At 35.3% G+C, this 16,769-nt stretch overlaps 1 protein-coding gene across 1 annotated transcript in view; it reads right to left on the reverse strand.

The window, feature by feature from the left end:
• Nucleotides 1-13,672, reverse strand: part of LOC120355148 (golgin subfamily A member 6-like protein 22) — an 81,083-nt gene extending 67,411 nt beyond the window's left edge. The window contains exons 1-2 of the mRNA XM_039443469.1: nt 13,655-13,672; nt 11,508-11,723 (exon numbers count right to left, since the gene is read on the reverse strand). Of these exons, the coding sequence (XP_039299403.1) occupies nt 11,508-11,723; nt 13,655-13,672 (234 nt within the window). The remainder of the gene's footprint in view (nt 1-11,507; nt 11,724-13,654) is intronic.
• Nucleotides 13,673-16,769: the final 3,097 nt, after the last annotated feature.

Here is a 16,769-nt window from a genome sequence, read left to right on the forward strand (position 1 = left end):
TGATAATTATTGAGATTTAGTTTTTCAATCCAGGTTCCATTATTATTTTTCATCAAGCTACAAAACTTAGCCTACTTCATCAAATAAAATTGAATGATGGTGGACTAATTCCTAGATAAATTATATCTTCCTTATTTATCCAGATATTGTTGAATTGAAAAATTAGAAAGATCTAAGCAAGTAAATAAATAACATTACATTTCAAAAATAATGATTTCAATATGGAAACAAAGTTATCATATATATTCACTTCTCCTTATATGGCCATCAAATTGATAGAATGACTGAAATTCTTAAGTAATTTATTGAAATGTTTGATTTAATATTGATTAATTTTTCAATTACAGTAACTTAATTAATTGAAATGGCGGAGAAAAATAGTCGATTCATGTCCTGGTAAATTGATGAAACACTTTGAAAGCTATATAGGTAACTACTTACTTGCAATGAGATTTTTATTTCATTCCGTTTTCAGTAATATTATGAGGATTTTTTTTTCATGAATATTTACTGCAAGCAGGGCTAGATTTATAATCAGCAGTTTAATTTTATCCAGTAAATGAAGAGCTCGATTCCAAACGGGCCTAAGCCCATTTTGTAGAAATTGAGATATCAGCTGATATTGAACCTTATACATAGACCTTCATTCCTAGCATACTAACTACTCCAAACTCTCCTAGTCACTACAAAATAATATCACAATATCACGCTTTTTTCCAAATGTATCTAAGTCCATTGCTGTTCCTTTCCATCCAACCTTAGTCCTTTGCGCATGCAGCAGGAGCATCTTTTTCTGTCTGTCTACAGAATGAAGCCTAACTACCATTTTTACTTCGAGATCAGCGCGTTTCAAGGGAGAGAACAGTGAAAGTCAGAATACATACATGGGGATTACCAAGAGCATCAAGTGATCAAGAAAAATTATTCAAAAAAATTGGCAAGATATATCAACTCAGCAAATACAGCACTGGAAAGAACCTTATCATATTAGTGACATGAAGAAGGTCCAACTCCAAGTTTCTTTCCAAAATGTCACAAAGTCCATGGACTTAGTGACATTTTGGAAAAAAAGCAAGGAAATTAACCTATTACACAGGAATTACTTCAAAATATGCAAAATTATTGTATGGAATCAAATACACACTTTATACATTGGATTATAAAAAATTTCCAACATTTAAGTGATGACTATCAAAAAATCGATTCCTGAGAAAAACCTTTTGTGACTTGGGCCCGTTTGGAATAGAGCTCTTCAAATACATTTAAGAGAATTTAATCCTTCTAATCCTGTAGTTATGTTTGCTGTCTTTCAACTAAAACTGAACATGAAAATGAATCGTCATCATGATATAAAATACTATTGACCTAATGCTGATGATTTTTATTTAAACATGACACAGGAAAAAATTCGTTTGAATAGTAATCAAAAATGATATAAAGGGCCAATTTTATTAAAGAGAAATTTTCCGGGGGAAGACTACAGTATCTCCCTTCCCCATGGGAGGCATTCCATACCCTCCCGGAGCATAGCTACAGTATACTCCCTTCCCCATGGGAGGCATTCCATACCCTCCCGGAGCATAGCTACTTTCTTGTGTCAAGTATCAAATAATTAACTATGCTTTTTTAGATTTCTATTTAAAAAAATATTATGCACCTAATTATAATTATAGCCTACCTGTATGGGCCTACAATATAGAATGCAGTTATTGCACAAGATATTGTATCTTATCGCTCAAAACGATGAAAGATTCAAGGCTGCTACCGTACTCCTTTAACCAATGACCGCACTTGAACTGGCTCTGCTTAATAATCGAACCCACCTTGGAAAATATTATATCATATCCATCAAAAATATTGATATATTATATCCTTTCCATGTCCACATCATCATTATTCCACATACTGTACCGCTCTTTCGAGGAACACGTTCAGTAAAAACTTCCACAAAAATAGAAAAAAAAGACTATCATATAAATTTTGATTCTTAATAACGTATAAATCATTTGCGCTCCTTATTTATTTTTAAAAATTATATTTCAGTTTTTTATAACGACAACTTCTATAAAAAATATTATTGCAATATATTATTTATTATTATTTTATTTAATAATCATTACATTACATCAATTTTGGGAATAATCCCATTTGACAGGTAAATTGTCAGTACTAATACTAATACTATAATACATACAATCAAAAAAAAAAATTTATCAGGAAGTGTCAAGTATCATTAAGGAAGGTAATGATATATTATATATTATAAAAAATCAATTTTCTTTGTTAATAAAATTCTGTGATTGCGTATGGGCTTTTCTCTAATAACATTTTTTTGACTGTCTGTTTGAATAGAATGACTGATTCAATGTTTCGAATGTTTGTTGCAACCTATTATAGAGTTTCATTCCTGAATGAAATGGAGTTTTTTCAAAAGCTACATTTCTATGGATTGGAAATGCAATTATATTTCTATTTCGAGTATTATATTCATGATCATCTGTACAAAATTGGAACTTACTGATATTTACTTTAACAAAACTACTAGCTGGTAAATGTAAATGGAAGGAAGTGTGAGTATTTTAAGTTCTTTGAAAAGTGCTTTACATGGGTCCCTCGATCTCAGACTACAGATGACTCTCAATATCTTTTTCTGCATGGTTGTCTACAGAATTTCCCCAAAATATTGTGCCGTAGCTCAAGTGGGAGTAAACATATGCATAATAAACGGTCAATAATATGTTTCTGTCGAGTAAGTTGGAAAGAGTTGAAATTACAAAATAGGCTTGGTTCAATTTTTTCCATTTGTCTTATAAGACAAAAAACACCGTCCCTTAAAATAAGAGTGCCGTCTCTGGTAAATGTGCTGCCACATTATCCCTTGTTCGTCAAGTAAATTTAAGGGCTCATTTTCGAGCTCGAGATTTAGCTAAGTTCTAGACTTTAAACAGCTGGAGCCAGAAAATTGGCTTTCCGAAAAAGGGCGTATTCGTAGTTTTTATGGTAATCTCAATTTCTCATTTCTATAATTATTGGAGACGTTTATTGCCTTGACGAAATGATACATTTCTAATCATTCAAAATAGGTAGCTGAAACTTTACACTATTTTCTCTTTATTTTATTTTGTGTTCAATTTTATAGTTTTTCAAAATTTAATTTAAACGTGGACTAACGCCGCCCCGTTTCGGAAAGCCGATTTTCTGACTCCAGTTGTTTAAATTCTAGAACTTAGCTAAATCCTAGCTCAGAACTGGCCCTAATATTTTTTATTTTCAAATCACTCCAATTATTCCAGTCCGTTCATTCCATTCAGCTGTATGTATGAGTGAATTAACGAAGTTGATGAATTGTGACCATTAAAAAAATATGATTCCACCCTTGTTGTTGGCAGTTTCATCTCTTGGCAGGATATAATTAGCAACGCCCCGTCCGAATCCCTCCTCACAGGGATAATAAACCGATTTTCAGTAGCCGCGCTACCAGGTCTAGTGGACGCCAAAAGTAGATTTTAATAATAACAATAGAGTACTTAAGTGAGAAAACGGAAAAAATGACATGAATTCAATAATTATAATAATAATGCTGTTTGATTCATAAATATTAAAAAATAGACTCAATTACAATTTTACGATATAATTCTAAAAAAACACTTATTTTAGAGGCAAAATAATCAAATTGTTGAAAAAGATCACCATTACACTACTTCACAAACAGAGTGTCCCAATATTAGATTTTATCAAATGTAGGTTATACATTCAAGAGATTTAGGTTATTACAGAATGACCCAAAAAGAATGGTCGGCTTTTAAGTGACTATAACTTGAATAATTCCCAACATACATTTTATTTCTATATATTATGAGCTTGTTCAATTGTCTAATTTCAGAAACGTCATAATTAACAAATTGCTTCAAAGTCGTCGACGTTCCATTAGGTGGCGTGATTATCTTTTGGCCTTTGTTTGCCGCTCTTCCTTTACAGTATCACGTATGTTGATTAAGACGTTTTCTGAAAATTGACAATTGAGCAAACACAGAAATATAGAAAACTAAATGTATGTTGGAAACTATTCAAGTTATAGTAATTTAAAAACCGACCATCCTTTTTGGGTCATTCTGTATCTTACAACAACACACAACGTTCAAGGAACGTTTTGGAACTAATTTTATCATCGGAAGAGACATAAATTATCAGCCATACTAAATTAGGATATTTATTGAGAACAATATTTTCAATAAGTCAAAATCACACTGATTATCCAGAAGCGAAATGCTAGTTGCAATTCAATACAGAAGTGGAATTAGTGTTAATCTAGCTAGTAGGCATAGTAAGAGACTTCAGACGGACTTTTTTGCTCGAAATCCCCTCCCCCCTCTCCCCCCTCGTCCATCCCGCCTCCCCTTCCCACCGCCCGGAGGGTGGGGGGTGTTCTAAAAATAGATTTCCCCCCTCTCTCTCTCTCTCACACCCTCTCCTTCTCCTTCATTCTCTCTCTCTTATCTTATCTAATCTTATTTAATCTTATCTAATCCAATCTAATCTTCCCCTCCCCCAGTGATGATGAGGGGGATGAAGAAGGAGAGAGTGATCTCTCTCTCTCTCTCTCAGTGAGGGAAAAAATAATTTCCCTGTGAGGGAAAAAATAATTTCCCTTTGAGGGAAAAATTCTCTACTGACAGATTAAAGTGAATCCATCCGCTGTCAAATAAGTGAATCCATATTTCTACATCTATACTGTCAAATTAAAGTGAATGCATATTTCTACATCCAATGCTTAATAATAATAATAATAATAATGGTTTGCTTTCCACCTGACTAGGTGGAATTGAGAATTCAATTGAGAATTCATTGAAACTTGTACAATCAAAATTCTCACTCATTTTTGATCTTATTAGCTTGAGCAATTAGATCCAAGTGACAAGTGTGCGTGCTTAATGAAAGTACATCGCGTGCTACACAAACTTTCCTTATCAACATGTTGATGGTATTAACTTAATGTTGATGGTATTAGCTTTCCTTATCATAATGGTGATGACAAACACTTAATGGGTAGCGCTCGGCTCAAGGTTTTAGAGAGAGCAGGATACGCCCCTCGCTTCTCACAAGTAGCAGACGGAGATTGAACAACTCTAGCCAGATGGCACATCTGCTCTCTCCTTCTTTTACTCACTCCATCTCTTACTGGCACCCTTCCTTCTAAATTCCTTTTTTGCTATTCTCTATTACAAAAGGCAAGTGAAGCAAGAATACAGACAACGACTAACTAAGTTCCATTTTGATTGACCGTTCCTATACTGTCAGATTAAAGTGAAACCATATGCTTCTCTCTGCCCAGCGATCTTTGCGTTACGAAAGGCTAGAGAAGGAGAATTCAAACAACACCTTTCTAAACTCTCCTTTGATCGAGCATACTCTACTGCCAGATTAAAGTGAATCCATATTTCTACATCTATGCTGTCAAATTAAAGTGAATGCATATTCTATATCTAATGCTTAATAATAATGGTTTGCTTTCAACCTGACAGTTAAGAAAACTCAATCAATTTATATTGAATTTCATGTGTTGTACAAACCGCAGGCGTTATTGTTTAAGTGTTTCTCCAAGAATATCTATAGTAAATTTAGAATGAGCTAGCATATCCAAAAATAGGTATAGATATCCTTAGACCTATTTCACTTGGGGAAATCAAGCTCTATTGATGTCTGACATATCTCAACAGAGAGAGGTCAATGATCTAAGTTGTTCTTTTACATTTTTTATCTGAAATGTCATACAAGCATTTCCAAAGTTCGTCGGAATTTGTAACATAGTTGACAAATCATTTGCACTACAATAATGTAGATGGCCGCTGTCTAGAATATCGAGCAATTCGAAAATCTCAGATAAAATCGGAAAGTGTACATTTTCTGTTTTTGTTAACGGTAAATCAACATCTTGGAATCCTGTTGAAATTTAATATTCTTTGCAATTGAATCAAATTCATTAAATGAAATTGACATCAAGAGGCGAGTTAATTTTTTGAATTTTGCAAAGCTAAAACACTGCATGTCCTTGATTGCTATGAACTATAATTGATAAGGCAGGAGGTGCACTTAGCTGTAACAGATGTCTGTGAGGGGGGCGTATCTCGCTTCTAAAAAAAAATTAATTGCAGCTCGCTGCTAACAGCAAAATGAGGTGAGCGTATCTCGCTTCTAAAAAAATTAATTGCAGCTCGCATGCTAACAGCAAAATGAGGTGGGCGTAACTTTTTCGATATGTGCTTGCTCAATCAAGTCTAGACTGAAACTAAACCAAATGCACAAAGAAATATCTGAATGAAAAATTTGTTTTCAACATAGAAAAAGTTATTTACACATTTCACTACAACAATACATAACTTCATCTTCAATTCTAATTAGCTTATCTATAGACAAATTATGAGGATGATAATAACATAGATAGTCTTATGTCATTTTAATTAACCGTGCTTAGAAAAATGTCTTTCAATTGTTTCGCCAAACTATAATTTTCACGAGATGATTTCTCAATAGCAATTTCGCATTCATCATACCAGTCGATACAGTTTTTTAACCTCACTTCCAACTCGTTGTCGGCAGCTAACCACTTTGTTGGATCCATGTTGTTGAGCGAATGAAGAAAACTATGTGTAGGCAGGTACTATATAGAGTAATTAAGCGGCCTTTCTTCATTAATTGACGGGAGGACAACATGTACATGCTTTATGCAGTCTCAATGCATGCATGCAATAAACACACTGAATCTCTTTTCCGTTGTGGAAGAATCCATAACGAGCAAAGTTTCTTTTCTGTGAATTCGTGTACATCGGCGCCATTTTCATACTTTGCATTTGATTGTTTTCGCACAAGAAATTATTTGTTGATACATATTTTAAACAACAAAGAATTATAATGTTGCACAGAGAACAAAGAACACTGCCCATCTGGTCCATTTTTATGAATGTTACACACAGCATAACACCATGAACTAGTGAAAAAGCTGAAATCGGGTTTTGGAAAATCCTCAGGTATACATTGAACGTTAGTATGTAATCTTCTTAAAAACTTTGCTTTCTCAGTTCCTTTTGTGAAAATTTTCTCATAACCTACAAGGTAATCACGTATTAATGAGTCACTGTATTCTAAATCTCCATCTTCCCATTTTATTTTATGATAGTGACGTTCTAACCATGTTACATTGTTATACAATTTTGCACTCAATTCTGTCTTTGCGAATGGTGATTTGAAATGGAATACAATATTATTATTAAACTGATCAATTATGGCAAGTTCTTTCACAATAATTTGATTACAATCTTGTTTAAACCAGTGAAGATCAACTGTAGCAATTTTTGCACTCGCTTCCTGTCCACTTCTTTATCTTCGGTGGGCTCATTGAATCCTTCGTCTTTCTCCCTCCCCTCCTCTTCTCGTTTCTCCTCCTCCACCTGCAGTGGCTTCGGTGTACTGCACCTTGCATCATAATAGAAACTATCAGAATCAATATCGCACTGAATACCAATAGAGCGAGTTTGTGGCTTGTCCAAAATATCAGAACACAAAGAATAGGACATGGTCTGTTCAAAGGTGAAACTGATAATGAACCAAATTTGTCAGAGTGCACACCTTATATAGCCGGTGGGCAAATTACTGAACTTCTTTCACCATGCTCGTCAGAGGTGTGTACTCCATCACACATCGCTAATTAAAACGCAATAGGCAGAAGTATTTGCAGGTACTGCACTATTAAATTCCATTTCAATACGAACATCTATTGATGATTTCAAATGACTTGCTTGGTGTGAACAATCTACAACAATCAGCGGTGTTGATTCACAAAACGTTTTAAAGTCAATTTCTGTTCCGAGTTCGCTATTGATTGAATGATTATAATACGAGGGCGTGAAATCCAGGAACATGCGGTATAATACCTCCTTTTTACCTAGCAGATTTTCATATGGATAATACTCGCTGTTCAAATATACTTTAACATTGTAAATACCGCAGCTATCGAAATTAGATATTGATTTTTTAATTTCATTCTTACGATCAGTTTGAAATGCAATTATAACGTATTTTGGACTATCAAAACTCAATGTGGTGCGAACTGCCCAAGAATGGTTAAGTGAATTTTGCAAATTTGGTAATTCACAAATTTCCCAGGTCGGAAACCTAATTTCAGTGGAGTGTCAGCATTGAGCAGTCTCAAAAATTTCAGTCTTACATGATCTTCTAAAGTTATGTAGGGCATTCTCCATTTCAGTTTTGTAATTTTCACACTAACGTTTGTTCCACTTGCCGACTCAACACAATTTAGATCTGTTGGTGACCTCAATAAGACGAGTTCCTGTTTCAAATTTAAAATTATTCTTTGAAAATCTTCAAAAAACGGGAGGATCAATTTGAGTGGTACACAGAAAGTGAATTTATTATCCGTTAGCTCATATCCTGCTCTGTCAAAACCAGCCAAGTGATATGTGTTTTTATCGAGCGTATTCTTCACTAGAATAGCTTTAATTGTGGATGTTAATCCAATCAATCTTGATTTAGAAATTTGCTGACCTGCTAATTCATATCATATTTCATCAAAAAGGTTGCCGATTACGTTACTGCTTAATTTATAGTCTGCTGCAACTGGTGCATCGGCTGGGTCTGTTCCTGGTTTTGTACAGTTAACTGTTCCCTCAATAAATATGAATGATTTACAAGGTGAAGAATAGACATCTAAAGAATTTATACCAATACGTGCCTCGTCAGAGTTTTTTATTTCTTGACCCGAATATACTGTATGAGTGAAATTAGAATTTAGTAATATCGGTATAAAACTGAAGGTCTGTCTCCACATCCAGAATTTCACTAATTGCTGCGCCGTACATGACGCCAATCAACTATAAAACCCAACTTTCTAATATCTCACGCTTTTAGCCGACAAAGCACGTTTGTTTTTGGTGTTGACGCTCTCACGTTCGTCTCTAATGACATCATGTGTACACATTATTTGAACGTGGATTGAAAACAAGAAACCCATTACTTTTCATGTATGTGAACCTAAGTTAATTGTAATTGTATCTCCACGGAAATCAATAAACGATCCGTTCTGGTCCGTTACCTTTACATTAATAGTTTGAATTCGATGCGTATTCAAAGATACATAAATAATTGGAGAGGGTACTTCGTTTATTAAATAGCTGCTAGGAACCTTTGGTAAAATTCGTAGATTATATGTTTTTGTTTTCCATCATAGTAACTACCACATGCTAAATTACACTCGAGTACAATACTGTCAACATTTGTTATGTTAACAAAATGCTGAGAATAATGCCATTTATTTGGCTGCAAAACAACATTATCAGAACCAAGTATCTTAGCAATCGAATCAGAATGTGTTAAATCAATGGTTATCAGAATGATTCCAATCTTCATAGTATTTGCGTTTGCACATATAATAAGTTTATTCTTCTTCTCATCAATATTCAATTATTCTTTAAAGAATTATAATATCCTCAACTTCATATGCACCCGTATCCAACTCGATTAATCTATTGCCATATTTGAAGCTGGAATTTGTTCCTTTGTTAATGTTTGCAATACTATTGTAACTACAAAAATTAATCAATCCAATTTCCCATTCACAATTTTTATCCAATTCTATAATTTCTTGTAAATGTTCATAGAGGTTACTTGTGTTAGATCTTAATGTAATAACAACCATCTTGTGTGTGTGTGTGCGTTCAGCACAAACACTTAATTACAACTGATTTGCAAGAAACAATAATGTGAGATGACCACAAAAATCGCTATTTAATGGTTGCATGTGCTCTACATTATAAAATATATTTACTCCATTTTCTTTTTTCCAATATTTGTCCAATTCGTATGGCAGTTGTAAATTTCCAATTGGATCAAAATACCAAACATTAGAGCCAACTTTCTTATATGCTACCCAATGTGTCCTATCCTCGCTTTCCCTTGCTAAATTCACAATCATTCTCGTTTTTTAGAATTTTTTTGGGTAATGCATCTAGCATATATATACCTCTTAGCTGAATCTGTAATAATTTCGACCAATCAAATCATAATTACTCAATTCTCCTTCAATATTCATGTCTTTTACTTCTTCCTACTCTTCTTTGTTGTTGTTCTTTGTTTCTTAACTTGGGGGAATAAACTCACTCCATATGATGATGGGGGTGGGGGTGGAATAAAAATTCTGGCCCCACTAATACTAGGAAAAGGCTTCAAAAAATACCCTTTTCCTGCAATATGCTTTTTCAACTGAGCTATAGCTTTGCGCCTAATATCATTACTATAACTTTTCCCCTCATTCTTCTTCTTCTTCTTCTTTCTGGAAGAACCACCAAAGTAATTTTTAGCTTTCATCACGTTTGTAACTAGGTAGCTGAGTCCTCTCTCTGCAAGAGGAGTTTTCAGATTTTTAAAAATCTCCCATGCCGCGTTCGCTAGTGCTCTGTCAGCTTTCAATCGATTTGCATTATCACTATTCTGTGAATATGCTATATCGTGTGCCTCACAAGCCTGGTCAAGTTTGTTAATTCCCGGGTCACCTCTTGCTAATTGCTTTTCAAGTTTGGTGTCAGGGCCACAATACTGGTAGCCAGGGGCTATTGGGATCTCCACAGGTGTAATATCGATCAATTTATTTAAAATAGTTGAAGTAATACCTGTAGCAGCACCTGCCGCCCCCTCAAGTACTCTGGCAGCAGAGCTTAAGATACCTCTGCCTCGTTTCCTTGGAGTTTGCTTTCTCCTACATACCATTTTTCATTACCTTTCAACTCAATGGTTGAACATTAACTAAAGTTAATTAATCATTACACTAACTTAATCTAAAAGAAAATTGAATTTTCTATTAATTTAGAAATGAATTCACCTTTCAAATGGAATTCACCTTTTCAGATTTGAAAAGAATTTCCAAATCTGATAAGGCAAACACAATTTGAAAGGAGGAAGTGTTCCGCCCATGAGCGCGTGCTAAAACAGGTGTGAGGGAGCAATGCCCGACCTTTGACTGAAGTCGGCCTTGACTGAGTGAGCGACTGGCTGATGTGTCTGACGCTCGCCCTTGTGCGTGCGTACAACAAGCTATAAAAAGACATTCATTTCACAGCACTCCTCATAATAAAAGTGGATAGTGCTGACTGAACGTCTGATTGTGTATGTGTTTTACTACTACTTCTAGTGAACTGTGTATAACAGGTGAGAATTGAGAACAATTTTTATAGAATAACAAAAAAACTATTTATTGAACACTACTGACACATACATATTAACATGTAAAGCATGTTAATGCTAGATGGTTAGTGACATAAAAAATGCTAAATGCTAATTTAGCATTTAACAATTTTTATGTCAGTCATAAAAGCATTAACATGCTTTACAAACAGAGATAAGGTTTTGCACTTTAATTTAAAATTTTCAATGTCTTTTGTGCACAAAATCCAGCTAAATCTTTCTGGAAGATAAACATCTGTTGTACATAGTCCGGGTACCCGGATTTTGAGCACAATTCGCCGCCCGTGCTGGTTGGACGCCTCTCTCACGTCACATATCGAATATGGCAACCCCTCTTCCAACTCGCGGAGAGGCGTCCATGGCTTCTTGGTGCGGCTATTCAATAATCTCAGGAAGTCCTTGTCCTCTGTCTCCACTTCCTCCTCCTCCCTCAAGAGAGGCACAATCGAGCTGTCCTCTTCCAGCACACGTTTCTGTTGAAAAAATATTTCATTGGACTCTTCTTTGTTTCAGATTTTTCATCATCAAATCATACGAGAGAGAGAGAGAACTTGCTCAACAGATTCACTACTCAAAACTGAAAGTAAGTAATAACTCGGAATTCTCCAATTACTTGAACTCATTCAATTGCTAGATAATTGACTCGAAAAATATTTCAGTTCATTACATGCACATTTTTATCAACAATAATTTTGTTTCACACGAAATATTATAAACAGTTTATGCATGTGATCAGATTTTTCATAATTCAAATAACAATGTATCATTCAAATCAATATTTCAGTTCATTACATGCTCATTTTTATCAACATAATTTTGTTTCACACGAAATATTATAAACAGTTTATGCATGTGATCGGATTTTTCATAATTCAAATAACAATGTATTATCCGAATCAATATTTCAGTTCATTACATGCTCATTATTATCAACAATAATTTTGTTTCACACAAAATATTATAAATAGTTTATGCATGTGATCGGATTTTTCATAATTCAAATAACAATGTATTATTCAAATCAATATTTCAGTTCATTACATGCTCATTTTTATCAACAATAATTTTGTTTCACACGAAATATTATAAACAGTTTATGCATGTGATCGGATTTTTCATAATTCAAATAACATTTATTATTCGAATCAATATTTCAGTTCATTACATGCTCATTTTTATCAACAATAATTTTGTTTCACACAAAATATTATAACAGTTTATGCATGTGATTGGATTTTTCATAATTCAAATAACAATGTATTATTCAAACTAGTAATTTGATATAGTGAGTAATAATAATGATATATAAGTAATAACTCGGAAATTCTCCGATTACTTGAACTCAATTCAAATTGCTAGATAATTGAATTGTTTCAGTATAATCTTTCATGCAACATATTCGAATTTGTTATCAAAATTACTAAAACATGTTTATTTCGAATTTTTATCCAAATTTCAATGCAACCATCATGAAAATTTATCTGTGTTCGGATTGTTTTGATAGCACAATTAGAAGTCAAGCTCAGTCTTGACTTCGCTCACAGTATAAGAATCAGTAATTTCATAGTTCAATTTATTCAAATAAACATAGATTTGTAATGTGCACAAAAGATTTTATCCATTGCAAATTAGTTTTAAAAAAACTAATTCACATTTTATAAAGATTTTGTGCACATTACATGTTAATACAATAATAATAATATTTCTTTAAGCTAACCTTTGATTGAGTGAGCACGCCCTCGTTCTCAAAAACTAGCCTCCTCTTCACCGGCTGCTTACTGGGTTGAGTTGACAGCACTGCTCGTCGCGGCGCCCAGGTAGCCGGTGTAGATTGTGGCAGAGGACTGTCCAGAATCACGATCTCCTCACCCCTCTCTCATTGAACGAAGATTCCCTGTCTCTTCAGGGGTGAGGCGGAGGAGGAGGCGGCGGAGACAGCGGAGGCGGCAGCCGTGGCAGCGGAGGTGGCAGCCGAGCTGCGAGCTTTCCGCTGCTGCTGCCAGTAGAAGAAGATGATGATGAATCCATTGTGTAGATGATGATTAGTTCACTTACTCTTCTCTAACGTAAATGGTGATTTTCCTCTGAGGCAACTGATTTTATACCAAGTCGTTTCTCTGTCTGTTGCAGGCTTGTATGAGTGAGACAGAGCATACGAGGGGGCGTGTGCAATTGGAGCGTGCTGTACTCAACTCCCAGAGGTTTACCAGCAGCACAATGCAGACATTTGATTGTAAGTAAGTATAATCCGTTACATTCTGATATTTTTGAAATAACACTTACTTATTGATTTCTAATATTTGGTTGCAGTTATTAAATATTCCATTGTTTTTCACAGCATTTTCTCACCTCACACTCGGTTTCCGGTCTCATAAGCAGTTGTGCTCTCGTGAGGGAAACATACCTGAGATGAGACAAGCATAGCCGAGGATAGCTAAGCTGAGACGATACCTGAGCTGAGACAACCACAGTTGAGGAGCTACCTGAGCTGAGAAAAGCATAGCCGAGGAGATAGCTAAGCTGAGAGGATACCTGAGCTGAGACAACCACAGTCGAGGAGCTATTTGAGCTGAGAGAAGCATAGCTGAGGAGATAGCTGTCATTTCATCAATCAACACATGTAAGTTCATTTTTACTTTAATTTTATCCTTCGAGGACAATTTTTTTGCCCTCGGAGGACAATTTTTGTCCTCAGAGGACAGTTTTTGTCCTCGGAGCACAGTTTTTGTCCTCAGAGGACAGTTTTTGTCCTCGGAGCACAGTTTTTGTCCTCGGAGGACAGTTTTTATCCTTGGAGCACAGTTTTTGTCCTCGGAGGTTAAAAAACCTTCTACAATATACTGCATGCATGCGATTTTACCTCATCTTTAAATTACGCTATATCCGGAACATCCAACCCCCGCTCTTCTTTCTCACACTCTTCATATAAGCAAAACGGTAAATGCATTACTTTTTCAAATGGATTTTCGATAATATATTTGCAATAGACACATTGCAGATAGAATGGATTTTTATGTAAGAAATACCATTTCTCGCGAAATACTCTGCTTTATTGGATATGATTACAAATGTCACAATGTAGATGATGCTTTTCAAAATACTCTCTTTGAACGGATGAATCTTCTACACAATTAAAAGTTAATATCTTTCTTCATATTCTTGTAGAATATTATTATTGAAATTCTCCTCTTCAATTGTTATATTATCTTTCCTTCTACAGTTCGGGCTGTACCTTGCATGTTCTATTGCTGGTATGTCACTTTCTTCCCATTTTCCCAAACAAATTGAACAGAATACACATTGCACAATGTCTGGTGCAGATGAGAATATAAATCCCTCTTTCGCCATGTTTCCGCGCACAAATGCGGAGAAGATTTCGACCATCTTTTATCAAAAGATGATAATCTTAATCTTTCATACAACATTAGGTGATCTTGAGATATCATTTTCACACACAGCCTTCTTCTACCAATGCCAATTCACAACTAAACATGCTGTTGTACTCTATCTCATCCTGATCGTTATTCTTTTGTTTTTCAGAATCATGCCGAGGGAACGCAGACTACGCGGTGTCAATTCCGCAGTGGTGCGTCATCGCATCACCCTCGATGACGAGCCTGAGGATATCGACATCACCAACGTGCTTGAGAGGTCGAAACGTCGAGTTTTCAACATAATTAGGGAACATGCGGCACGGTATGATGGGAATGTGAAGTGGTTCATAGTATTAAATGTTTTATTGTATAAATTAGTGGTATTGGATGACAAGCAGGTTGGTGAGACTGTCTCGACTCTCATGAATCTACATAGCTACTCTAACATAGGGCTAAGTCTCCTTGAGAACTATGATGACTTTAATGAGCATTTTTTTCTTGGCTGTGAGAAATTTCTTCAGGAAATTACAGATCTCGGCGACATTTTGTATGAGGATATGAAACGAGAAATTCCGATGCAAGCTTTATCCGAAAGTCGAGAGCGCGAATTTCAAAATTCAGTAAACTGCGGGCTTTGTGCTGAACCGTTTTTAGACACTGATATTAAATGTCGTCACCACGCGCATGAAACCGGTAATTACTTGTGTGCGGCACACGTTTCTTGCAATTTAACAGCTCGTACTCCAGAGTACATTTCGTGTTTTTTTCATAATTTCTCCGGTTTTGATTCGCATTTTATTCTGAAATCGCTTGGTAAATGTAAAAAGAAAATTTCCTGCATCACGAATACGTCAGAGAGATTTTTGACACTTTCAGTAGGCAAAATTAAATTTCTAGATTCCTACAAGTTTATGTCTGAATCCTTGGAAGTATTGGTGCGTAATTTGGTAGAAAGTACAGACATGGGAAAGAAGTTTGAGCAATTATTTTCGGTGTTTCATGATCCACCTCGCGAACACAGACAGCTCTTGTTGAAAAAAGGAGTATATCCTTACTTGTACATGAGCTGTCCCGAAAAATTCGCGGAAACGTCACTTCCCCCCATCGAATGTTTTCATAATGATTTAACTGATACACCTCTGACTCGCGAAGAATATCAACATGCACAAAGAGTGTTCTCAACATTCAAACTGAAAAATCTGGGTGAATATCACGATTTTTATTTATGTTTGGATGTGATGCTATTAGCGGAAGTTTTTGAATCCATGAGGTCTACGCTTTTTAGCTCATACAGCCTTGATGTCACCCATTTTGTTTCTCTCATGCACTTCACCTGGAATTGCATGTTGAAATACACCAAAATCAAACTGGAATTAATTACAGACCCAGACATGCATCTCATGTTTGAAGCGGGAATGAGAGGCGGGGTCTCATTTATCGGTAAACGTTATTGTGAAGCGAACAACAAACATCTACCCGAAACATACGACCCTTCAAAACCGAGTAATTATCTCCTTTATATCGATGCAAACAGTTTATACTCGGAAGCTATGAGAAGATCTTTGCCCCTTGGGAATTTCAAATTCCTCACAGAGGAAGAAATTTCCAAGCTTGATTTTGAGAATTTGGACAGCAATTCAGGAACTGGTTACGTAATTGAATGTGATCTCAGGTACCCGAGAGATTTACACGATAAGCACGCCAGCTTCCCCCTCGCCCCTCTCCACTTAACACCGCCGCGGGAATTGCTGTCGAACTACCAAACAAATGAGAACGGTCAAACTAGAACCAGAAAACTCATGAACACACTTTTTCACCGTGAAAAGTACATTGTACACTACCTCATTTTAAAACTCTACCTTCAGCTCGGTTTGAAATTAATGAAAGTACATCGCATAATAAGCTTTTCCCAATCTCCCTACATCGACTTCAATATCAGAAATAGACAGGCCACGAAAAATAAATTTGAAATATCCTTCTTTAAGGCCTGTTGCAATTTGATCTTTGGAAAAACAATACAATCAGTCCGGAAACAAATCAATGTTAAAATTATTACAGACGAAAAACGATTAGACAAGTACATTTCAAATCCGTTATGCAAACGCTGGCAAATAATTAGTCCAAACATGATCGCGGTTTTCTCTC

Source organism: Nilaparvata lugens, chromosome Y (assembly GCF_014356525.2).
Source record: "Nilaparvata lugens isolate BPH chromosome Y, ASM1435652v1, whole genome shotgun sequence".
Classification (NCBI taxonomy): Eukaryota; Metazoa; Arthropoda; class Insecta; order Hemiptera; family Delphacidae; genus Nilaparvata; species Nilaparvata lugens.